A 12,566-nucleotide genomic window follows, 5' to 3' on the forward strand; every position below is an offset into this window, starting at 1 on the left:
TTGTGACTTTAAAACTCACTTCACAGCGTTGCTGCACATCTGCAGGACTCAGACGGTAGGTAACAGGTAAGATTTCTTCTCTTAACATCAAAACACTTTCATCAGACATTAGCGAGAGACTTGATAGGCAGCTTTACCAGCGATGTTGTACATCTTCAGAGCTCGGTCAGTAAGTATAACGATTCAGACTTTTCCACAGCCATACGGTTCTTCACGAGACTTGTACTTTCAGAGAGAGGGAGAGGATTAACAGGAGCCTTCAATGAGGAATTACTTCACGACAATATTCAGTGGAAGAGAGGACAATACAAAGCATTACTTCACCAGTTCAGTTGTATCGTTCTGGGATTTAGATGGAGACCAATAGATCATCTCACAAGAATGAAAGCAGGCGTTGGAAGACTCTTCTCAGCATAGCACACAGCACTCGTGTTCACTACAAATCCACAGCATTAATTCGACGTGCATCAGGTAAGGCAAACAACTGCAAATCACTCACACAGTAGGGCTGATCAGAAGCCTCGCTTCATCCATGCATTTCAACGGGAATATTCAACTCTCAATTCCTCTCCAATGTATCTGAAACAGATGTCCTCCTCAACAGTAAATTTCACATTCACAGTCTTTTCTTCAAGCTTTACATTTGATTCAATGATGAAATTAATTCACTTATCTTTCTTCCTTCCTCTTCCAGCGCAGATCCAAGCAGCAGTTCAATCCATTAGTATTCCACAAGCAGTTCTAAACGACAGACTCCAATAACAGTTCTTCACTTACACAAATTTCCAGGATCACAGCATCAAATGTAAGCACTCAAACAGGAGATCTTCTACCCCAAAACACAACGACTGAGACCCAGCCAAACAACTGATCAACTGAACACCGATTGACTTTTACCAGTTCCAACCTTCACCTCAACTCGACTTCGAGTGGCTCTTTTATCCTCCTCTTGTGAAGCGGAAAGCCTGTGTAAACACCGCTCCTCTCTGTCTCACACCTGTCGTGCATCGGCGGTAATTAGTTTGGACAATATCTCCGCTGCACCCGGAACCGGAGTGAGGCGTTACACCAAAATAATTCCCCTCGGGGAACATGGAAAGAAAACAAAGGTTCCGCTTTTCCCAGCATTTTGTCACCCGTGACATATGTTTTATTTAAACATTTGCTTATCTCAGCATACAAAGTCTATCATTATGAACAAAAAGGCAAAGAACCTATGTGCAAAAAAAAATTAATAATAATAATAATAATAATAATAAAATAACAACATATTTTCTACTGTGGCTGCCCTCCTGCAGATCCTCACTTGACTGACTAGGGCCTGCCTTACTGTCATCAGAAATTGCCTGCAGGCCAGGAGGACAACATTTTAAATCTTATAATTTCAGTTAACCCTCTGTACCTCTATAGAATTTCACAACAATGTGAAATACAACGTATTCCTGAGAATTAATGGCTAAAACTACTATTTCAAATGTCTAAGAATAACTCAAAATTTTTAATTTAAGTGTTAATTACAAGTTTGTTGCAATTTATAGATTAGAAATATCTTTCAAATGATGTATGACATATTAAAGGTGCTCTAAGTGATGCCGGGAGTGTTGACATTCGAATTGTTGTCAAACAAAACAGAGGCTAGCTAGACCCTCCCTCCTCCTCATCCCGTCTCCTCCCTCCTCCCCTCCCTTCCGGCATAAAGGAAAGTCAAAGTAGTCACTAAAAACAAAGTAAAGTTTTACTGATACTTCATTCAATGTGTAATGTCACCAAGTTAGATAAATGCTTTTATATATTGCAGAACAGAATGCAGAAAAAGAGAAACATTGTCTTAAAATCGTTTCGCCACCTGAGGTTATAACTATAACGTTAGCTCCCATACAAGGACGCAATAATAGCAAGATAACGTTAGCTTTGCGTTTCCCAGTGAGCATAAACAACGGCGGCGGCTTAAACAAATTTAGTCAAAGTTGTCGATAGCCTATAAATGAACATTCAAATCCATAACAAACAGTGGGTGAAAACAATCATTCACACAAATTGTCGCCCTACTGTGAATTTGCTTGACCATTTACAATAGAGATTGATCGCTAGCTGCTAGAAACATATATGTTGTATTCACCAAAGCTAACGCTGACTGCATAGTTCTAGCTAATTACATCCTTGTGTTGGTTTGGCGAACATGAACGTCAATTTAGAAAGAAAAATGGATTTACCTGTTCTGCAAAAACAGAGCAACTGAATGTCGGATCGGAAGCCCTTCTGCCGGCGGAGTTCTCGCCACCTTTCGAGGGTTTTTCCGATGTAAATTCGGGACTTCGCGCGTCCCTTATCCTTGTTATTGCTCTTCTTTGCAATTTGTTCATCGGAACGTCGTCTCTTTATTCGTGTGTCGGCCATAATTCAAACTTCCCTCTTCATGCTTCTCTCTCCTCCACACACCCCCTTCATGTGCACGCGCACTAACCCCCAAACCACACCCCTCAAATACTTCTTGTCGGTGATTGGCTGGAGCACTGTTTGTTGTGTTTCGTGGTGCAGGTGAGCCCAGTTTGTTTTTGTTGCCGTTTGTGGAGCCTGTGGTGTCTACAGAGACCGCGTTTTTTTACAGTGTGTTCAGGGGACAGGCAGCTAGCGGATAGTGAGGAGATGTTTGCTGTATGTGACAAAAAATGTTTTGGCCTAAAAAACGCGTGACATCACTTAGAGCACCTTTAAGAAATGTTTTTCATAGTCCATAATTTAAGAATCTATATCCTCCGTTGCTCCGTACAATAAAAAAACATGATTTCCTGCTATAAGAGGATGTCAAAAGTTTATGTAGGCCTTTATTTGTTGTTTGCATAAACCTTGCACCACACAAATTTACTTATTATAATTATTTTTATAGTGGCTTACACGACAGTGAACATATCTCAGTCAATTTATACAGTACAATGGGTTAAATGATATAATTTTTATATAATGTTAAATATAATAATAAACATTATTTCCTGACGACGATAAATTGTTTGATTTATCCAACCATTCTTTTTGTGTTCATTCATTATTTGCCTCTGTCCACTCACCTAAATGCATAGTTATGGTCTCCACATTTTGCTGTGTTTGCTAAGTGCAAAAGCCTTCTTGCCATTATATTCAGACTAGCTATTCCCCTTAACAAATCTAATCTGCCACACCTGGGAAAGTCAACAGGCATAGGATACTTACATTGTTTGTTTTTTGAAAAAACGAGGTGATTGTTTTTTGTCTCTTCATTGCCTTTATGTGGCATTTATACAGTCGATTTTTTTCAGTTCACAAAATCACAGACTCGGCTCATTCATAGATGGTATATGATCACTATGGTTACCGCTCCTACAGGCATGATTGAGGCAGCTACCAGCTCCTCATAGGACCCCGGCGTCACTCAGGAGTCGTAGCACACACACAGAGAGAGATTGTAAACGCTGGTTAATCCTCTGTTTTACTGATTTTTGTCGCCTTTCGTAGGGATAGTGAGGGCGGGGGACGGATCGGGTCACTATGAATCTGGAGGGGTCATGTCCCCCCCGTCCCTAGTGGCATCTGCGCCCCTGGATGAAGGTACCGGGTGGGATAGGGTGGAAGTTGAAACTTCCTTGAAGTCAAGTCAATTAATTCAGCCGATTCATTCAAAACAACCGACTGATTCAGGAACGAAGCAAGTGACTGCATTTAATAATGGGTCTTTGAATCATCTTTGACTCACCCAATTCGTTAAAAACTACAGATTCAAACAAAACACTGCTGTGTGTGTTTCTCAGAGACGTGTGACTGCTCTTCTGTGGATTTGTTTATAGCCTGTGTGATATAACTATATTCTTTGTGAAACAGAGCAAAAACATACAATATTGTGTCTAAGATGTAATATTGTGTCTAAGACTGTTAACTTTTTGTTTGTTGAACTTTTACATAAAATCAGTATCACATTTACAATCATGCTGATGTTCAGGAAAAACAGCACTCTTTCTCGTGTGATATTGCTTAACATGGTCTTACAACATAAGTGTAAAAAGATATGAAAAGTCATCCAGATTTTATCCTCATATCTTGATGTTTGGGGGAATTCACACTGCATTATAAGAGGCTACATCACGCAGTGAAAGCGTGCACTCTTAAATTGCACAAGTAGGAGTTTATCATACTTAGAGAAAAAAACGTTCCACAAACATTCAGCAGAAGCTGTTTATCCACCCAACAGATCTAACCACATTTCTTTAAATATAAAACTAAGATGAAACCCATTGCAGCATCCATTTTGATCCTGAAACCAGTGAATAACATTTATAATGTTTGCCTGCATTGTTACAACAAAATTAATCAGCGAATAATAATGAGAAAACACAATAACCTATATAATTGTTAATTTAGAGAAATTTGCATTTGGTTACCAGAGAGATTTGGTGTTTGGAAAATTTGAACTAGAAATACTAAAGAGATCTCTTTTTTTTATTGCAGACTTTACCACACTTTGGTATTTTAGCGAATCTGAGTAAAATAACACTTTTGAAACTAACATCGATGTTCCTTATCGATACGGTTCAATCGTACTGTGTCGTACATTCTGCCATAGGAACGCTCCCCTGTGGCCATTCGGTGTTTCTAAAAGAGCTAATTTCATGCAGCGTTGTTGCAAATGCTGCACCACGAGTGTGGCACATGCAGGGCACCCCTGCACCCATTTGATGTGCACCTGTCTGGGGAAATCCCACACAGAAGCTGCGATCACTGAGACGAGCTGTTCTCACTGCAAGAGTATGAGTTTCACCTCTCTCCGCTTGCGGACCGCTTAATTTTTAGACAATGGTCCCGCCCCTAACGCTCTACTGTTCTCTTCCTCCCAGGAACCTCGGAGGAAGAAACAGCAGAGCCAGAGGACTGAGAGATCAGGCACGAGTGAGCTCACGTCGGCACAGTTCCTGTGTGCCTCATTCTCCCCAAGAGGATTCTCAGGTGCTCTACTACTGCGCAGTCAAGCGCCCCTCTTCTGGTACGAGCGGCCTGGTCTCGTTCAGGGGATCTGATCTCCCTGATGACAGCTTGTCATTGGCGGCTTCAGACACGGAGAACTGGTCGGGCTCGCTGGATAACCCCACCCCCCTGCCATCTAGAGATTCGAGTGATGCTAGAGCTGGAATGGGCGCCGAGTAAATCCGCCTCCTCTCAAAAGTAATCGAGGAGTACAGACTGGAGTGGTTTACCCCGGCGGAGCCCACATGCACGACAAGTCCGGAACGACCCTGCCGTGTTTAAAGAACTGCATAGCTAGACTGACTTGGCCCTGCAAGCCACTAAAATTACAGCTAGCTATGGCTAGCTTTGTGGTGTTGGAACGTCACTTATGGCTCAACCTAATGGAGATCGAGGACGCAGACAAGCCCTTTCTTAAGTGCCAAGGTCCCCGGTCTAAGATAAAGCTGGATCCTTCGCCTCAGAAGCCTTCCTGATCCTTCAGGAAAGAAGAGGAGTAAACTAAGTCTTGTCGTGGCCAGACCACTCCCTAAACAGCCTTGAGTTTGCCTTCCAAACCTCGTTCAGTTCAGGGTGTTGGAAGCAATGTGTTTTTTGCAAGCATTGGGGCCCTTTCAAGTTCACGCTCCCATGCAACTGACCGCTGTTATAGCAAACAAAATAAAAAACAAACATACTCAATAAGAGAGCAAATTACCCCTTCCAGTTATCTCGAGTGCCAGTTTTCTGCACAGCGGCCTGTCGCTCGAACCACTTCATTCCTTAGCCACTGTGCTGAGGCTTGGGAATCCATCTCTGGGGTGTCAAGTATAGTTTTGAACATAATCAAATGAGGTTACTCGCTGCAATTCGCTTGCAGGACTCCCCGCCTCAGGGGCGAGGTTTCCACATTTATAAGGAGCAATGTGGCTCACGTCCTCCCCACTGAAGTGATGAATTTACTGGGGAAAGGAGCTATAGAAGCTGTTCTTCCAGTGCACAGCGAGTTAGGCTTTTACAGCTGCTACTTCCTCGTGCCAAAGAAGGATGGCGGCCTCAGGCCCATCCTCGATCTCAGGCATCTGAACCACGCCTTTATGAAATGAGCGTTCAAGATGATAACATTGAAACAGATATGCTCGCAAGTGTGCCAAGGGGATTGGTTTTTCATATCCAGATAGCCCCCCATCACAGACCATTCTTGAGATTCATGTTCAAAGGGGTGGCTTATCACCCTACAGTCCCTCCATTCGGACTGTCTCTGGCTCCACGCACTTCCTCATCGGTTCCAATCTGATGTGGACCTGGGAAGGGTCTCGAGAAGGAAGGTGGTTTCAACAGATGCCCCCAAAAAGGGTATTGGGAGCTTTGTGCAAAGGCAGGCCCACTTCAGTCTCCTGGTCGAGCGCGTTGAAGTGGCTGCACATCAACTTCCTGGAAATGCTGGCAGTCTTTCTGGCCCTCAGAACCTTCCTGCCAGACCTGAGAGGACACCATGTCTTAGTCCGCTCGGACAACATGGCAGTGGTGTCCTACATAAACCACCAAGGTGGACTCAGATCGAGGCCTCTGTAAAGCTATCCAGATGCCTATTATGGGCACGACTCAACCTCTGTTTGCTGAGAGCGGCTCACGTGCCGGGCAGACTGGAGCAAAAGGAATGATCTGGCACCCCCAACCAGAGTTGTGGGCCCTTCACCTCTGGCCTCTCGACGGGAGCTTATGGTCCTCTCCGCGAGGGTCCTAAACACTATTTCTGTAACTAGAGCCCTGTCCAATAGATGCCTCTACACCCTTACGTGGTCTGATTTCTCCGGCTGGTGCGCCGCCCGGATTGAAGACCTGACATCCTGTGACATTTCACTGGTACTGTCTTTCCTTCAAGAGCTCCTCAACAAGAGTCGCACCCCTTCCACTCAGCCAAACTGTTGCCCCTTTCTCTAAAAACCGCCCTCCTGCCAGCCCTATCATTGGTCAAGCAAATGGGCGACTTGCAAACACTCTCTGTGAGTGCTTCTTGCCTTGAGTTTGGGCCTAATGATGGCAAAGTCATCTTCAAACCAAGACATGGTTAACCCTCTGAGGTCTGAGGGGTTTTTGGGGTCCTTGAGATGTTCTGACATGCCCTGACATTTGTGCTTTTTTCAGTTGCTTATAAACATATTAATGGCAAAGGTATAATTACACTCTATTTAGCACAAACAGGGCTACCATAATATGTGAGCAACATGCATGTACATGTTTGTATTTTTGAGAGAATAATGTTTATGCATGGTTATTGAAAAAACTAAAAACTAAAGTTTCTGAAATAAGGCCACAAAACACATACTAAATACGTGTCAATAAGACTTTTGACTAATTGATGTCTTTGCCTAGAGTTTTTTCTTCAAAATGATGTGAAAATCATCCTGCCCTTATCATTCACATAACACAATACATTGATTTAAATCTTGTAAAACACTTTTTGTTTGTAAAGGCAATATGCGCAAGGGGCGTCAACCATTCAACAGCATCATGCATATGTAGTGGTTCACACCTCAGGAGACAATGGGGCCCGCATACTTAATGAGCCATTCATTCAGGTGTGTCACCTATAGCCACAAGAAAGAATGCAAGAGCAATATATATACAGTATATATATATATATATATATATATATATATATATATATATATATATATATATATATATATATTCACCCAAATTGGTTCACAGTTGGAAGCATGTCAATTTTTTATTTTTTTTTTACAAATTTTGCTTGCAAATTGTATAATATCCAAGGAAAACATGTCTATTAATTGTGCAGTTAATTCTCATACTGTATTTTCAGTTTTGGAATATGTATCCTCTCCCCAAATTTGTCAATAATAAAACACAATAAAAATTATTTAAAGAAAATGCTTATATTTACCTTTTAAAATTTGTTTACATCTACCTTGTAAACATATATTTTTTTATTAAAAAGGTTACAATTACAACAACAATTGAAGTGTAATCTTTCTTTGTAAAAACTAAAGTATACATTTTATCATACATATTTCAAACTTCGAATATAGCCTACATTGACAAAACATACTATATTTAACATATTAGCAAAAATTGGCAAACAAAAGCTTATTTGAGGTGGCAGATATTTTACAGTAAAAATGTGTAATCTATCCAAAACTAATCAACGAAATGTTGTCTTTCATATGTCTGTAACATAGGTCTTTCGTTTTTATTATAAGGAATATAAATGTTAATTTGCAGTTTAATACGTTGCTTATACAAATACATTTTATTTCAACATATTTCAATCGATTTTACTCAGTATAGCAAAATAGTTTGCTAAAAGCAGATCATTTATTCACACACAGAAACGCAATTCAAATTTAAACCGTCTTTTTGCGAGTTGTGGTAAACAGCGCATCTCTGCCGTTCATTCATTCACACAGAAACGCGATTTACTTGAGAATGAAAAAAAAAACTTACTACATTATTCCATCCGTTGCTCCTCGAAATACCAGCACTTCTGAGGTAAGTTTTCCATTATTATTATTCCTCACAGCGCTGCGAGACAGTGTAGACAAGTACACTTATCTGAATAAACTTGATGTGTTTTCTCGAGCTGATATGTGGGCGTTCACAGTTTGTATGGGATCGTCTCAGTCATTTGCGTTTGAATAGCGCGCGCTCTCCGTGGGCGTGGCCGATTATAACGTAATGAGATGAGATGAGCTCGACTGGAATCGCTCTCTTTTAATACAGATTTCACAAGATGAGAATATTTGTTTTTTATATAAATTACTTCATTTAAAAGAAGAGAATTCAAGCTTCATGCCTGTGTGTCTGTATGCCTGTTTGACTGAGTATTCGCTGAGTTATTGTTAATTTTCGGACGCGTTTCAGAATGGACTTCACTGGCAGAGAGAAGGCAGAACTCGCTTCGTGTTTATTTTTCTTTATTTGGCAAAAAGCACAACACTTTGTTTTTATTGTGAGTATACACTAAAATAATACACATTTAACAGAATCGATTGATGTATGAAACTCCTATGGAAAATCAAATTCAACAGAGTATTTATGAGTTTCTTTTACATTGATAAAAAAAAAGCGAGCTGGTATCGCCGGCGATACCGTAGACCTCAGGGGGTTAAGTACCTAAGGTGCTCTCTACTCCATTCAGATAACAGGTCTTTACTCTCTCTGCTCTTTCCCCCTCTGAGGGCAAGCATTTACTCTGCCCCGTTCGGGCCAGTTCAGGCAGTCGGAGCATCTCTTCATGTGCTTCCGAAAGACGCACCAAAGGACATCCGGTCACGAAGCAAAGACTTACCCACTGGACAGTGGATGCAATTGCACTAGCTTATGCTTTGATGGGCCTATAGCGCCCCATCAGAATAAAAGCACACTCCACCAGAGGCTCATCCTGGGCATGGTCCAGCGGAGTGTCTATTGTCAACATCTGTGCGGCGGCCGACTGGTCCTTGCTGTCCACCTTCGCCAGATTTTATAACATGTACGTCCCTGCTCTCCTATCTGTGTAGCTGGGCTTTGACCTCTACATGAGCTTAACCCACCAGATTCCTTCCTTGTGGTTCCGGCATATGGTCTGAGTCTCTTAATGTTGGGTGATTACCTCGCCCTACCTAGCTTTGGTGCCCTCTGGGCCTTTATTCAAGCGTCCTGGGCCAAGGCCTTTGAACTACTGCCGTTACGCAATTATAAGCAGAGCAATTGGACTGGATCTAGTGACGCATTATGAGTGAACCATATAGATAGTACGCTCAGTCGGTTACTAACGTAACCTCAGTTCCGAGATAACAGGAATGCACACAATACAGCACACTGATTGCTTACATAAAATTACTATTCCTCCAAGGGGCGCTTGACATAATAAATGTAAGAAAACATGGAGAGACTTTGAACCTTAGAGTGAGAAAGCTTTATTGCTAAAGGCAAGCAAACACATAGAGTAAATATACAGCAGTCGTAGTAAATGGATATCTGTGTCTTGTAGAGAAATATAAACAAAAAATGCCTTTCAAATTGGAATTTTTTAAATCTGACACTGAAAGAGAGAGCACAAGCACAAATAATCATCAGTATTTGTGACAAAAACACTAGAGGAACAAGAACACACTTGAAGTTCAGTGTTCTGCTTTAAATTTCAATACTTTCTGAAAAAGATAAACATATAAAGGCATAAATTATTAAAACTCACAAATATATATGAAAAATCGTTTTTTGAGAAATTACATCAATTAGGTACCTGATGTTTGAATTTGTGCTTGATCTTTTTCAGCTCTTCTGGATCTGATCTCATAAACCACAATAATGACAGTAGCCACGCCCACCAGAGCAGAGAAGACCAATCGGATCACAGCTTCAGTAGGACCACAACAGTTGGTCTCAGAGTCTGAGAAATAAAAACATCAAACTGAGATCAGCTCAGTCAATAAACTTTAACATCAAAAGTAAAGCATTTAAACAACTTGATATAGAAAGTTAAACATAAACCTAGATGCTATTGATGTAAAATAAAATGCTAATTAGTAATTTTAACTAATTAATCATGATCAAATACTTCTTTAGATCAACTTTAAAGCTTGAATAACTAAAATAAGTGAAACATCTATGGTTACTCACGTAACCTCAGTTCCCTGAGACGAGGGAACGATATATTGCGTTTGCTAATGCTAATGGAGAAACCCCTTCCTCCAAATACTACAGAAGCCTTAATTTATCACGCCAGTAACACAGGCAAATGGTGTTCAAGAGCGCAAAATATGGGGGGGGGGCTTCCACCACTATACAAGGTGGCACTTGAACGTCATTCATTAAAAATTTTGACTGAAGCAACTTGATATTGCAAGATCCCGAGCTAGTTGACACAGCAGTACATGCAATGTATCGTTCCTTAGTCTTAGGGAAGTTATGTGAGTAACTGGAGACGTTCCCTTTCGATTCAGTTCTAAGTTCGCCTTGTACGATGCCCACAAGAGGCCCGAGAGTCCAGAGACTCATATCTCCGCAGTGCGGGCAATCCGATCCCCCAGACAGAAGACACACGATGTAGTCATTTTATTATCACGCAGTAAAATGCCCCTCCCCGCGCCCAAAACCAGTCGTCTGTGGATGCGAATCCGAAAGAACAAAGACTGGTGGGACGTTGTCCAGCTCCACTTTACAGACGCTGAGTGAAAGGAGAATTTTAGAACGACGGGAAACTCATATGACACTTTATTAACAGGAAGAACAGCTCGTTCTGCACGCCATATGCCATTGCACATGCGCAGTCCTTTCAGTTTCGGTTTTCAGTACGATCAAGTGTTTACATGTGCTCTCGATTGGATTAGAAAAAGAATAAACCACCCCGATAGATTAAGGTGTTTAGATGAAGGCTTTTCTGTCCGATTGAGCCGTCAATCCGTTTACTAATGGATTGTTTGTTTGCATGTAAACGTATTGTCGATCGCAGATAGTTCTTCACAAGTTTGATATGCTCGTGCTCATTATGGTGCGGTGTCCTCTACTTTCTGGCAGTGGCAGTACTTTCTGTGGACCCCCAACTGAGCCTGGTTTCTCCCAAGGCTTGCCACTGTCGCCTATTTCGGCTTTGTCGCCTTTTTTCGCCTTTGGCTTGCTTAGTTGAGGACATTAAATTTAAAATTCAACAATATTATTGATCTGCCTGCATTGACACCATTATATGAGAACTGAACTGAGCTGGACGATGACATCACGGTTTTCTCCAGAGCAGCTATATATATATAAATGAACTAAATTAATACAACTTTTTTACAACAAAAATAAGCCATCACTGAACTTAAAGGGATAGTTCACTTTGAAATTAAATTTTGGTATGTTTTAGCTTACCTCAAGGGCATCCAAGATGTAGGTGTCTTTTTTTCCGCAGTAGTTTCAATTTTTATATTTTTAGGTCAAACCGTTCTTGTCTGTCAGTCATATAATGCAGGTCTATGGTCACTGTCTCAAAGAGCATGCACAGAGTCCAAATTAAAACAATTCCCCATCGTCCAAATTAAACAATTCCCCATCGTAAGTACACATTGATGGCCCAAGACACGAAACGAGCGGTTTGTGTGAGAAAACGAACAGTATTTATATCGTTTTTACCTCTTGTACACAGCCACGTCCAAGTGATCTGAGAGCGCGGGCGCTGTCTCAGCTGTCTCACAGAGACTGTGAGATCGAAACTCTTTCTTGCACTGTTGGTCAGTATTTTATAATATCCAGCATGTTTCATTGTGGTGTTTGTGATGGTCAGAGATCCAGTTTGATTGTCCAGCTTCAGTCTGTCTCTGAATCTCCCATCAAGAACATCATCATTCTGTCGGCCCGTTTATTGATTTCAGCTATTAAAGTGATGCTATATCCAAACTTCCACTGGATCAGATCATCATCCATCATTTCAGTGTCAGAGTTTGGAGTGATTGAATCTCCCTCTTTCACTGACACTAGCCAAACACCATTAACTCCAATCACTCCTGAAAACAGAGTTTTTCACAGATTAAAGCTTTAAAATCACTTGATGTTGTTTTAATGAAGCTTCACTAAAATACATTTAATCTTTTAACTGTGAAATTAATAATATT

General features: G+C 41.1%; 1 protein-coding gene across 1 annotated transcript in view; it reads right to left on the reverse strand.

Moving 5' to 3' along the window:
- Positions 1 to 10,071: 10,071 nt before the first annotated feature.
- The window catches only part of LOC309476239 (uncharacterized protein), a 43,656-nt gene continuing 41,161 nt past the window's right edge, over positions 10,072 to 12,566 (reverse strand). The window contains exons 3-4 of the mRNA XM_082139509.1: positions 10,220 to 10,366; positions 10,072 to 10,127 (exon numbers count right to left, since the gene is read on the reverse strand). Of these exons, the coding sequence (XP_081995635.1) occupies positions 10,111 to 10,127; positions 10,220 to 10,366 (164 nt within the window). The 3' untranslated portion in view covers positions 10,072 to 10,110. The remainder of the gene's footprint in view (positions 10,128 to 10,219; positions 10,367 to 12,566) is intronic.

Source organism: Leuciscus leuciscus, assembly GCF_965113295.1.
Source record: "Leuciscus leuciscus genome assembly, chromosome: 15".
Lineage (NCBI taxonomy): Eukaryota > Metazoa > Chordata > Actinopteri > Cypriniformes > Leuciscidae > Leuciscus > Leuciscus leuciscus.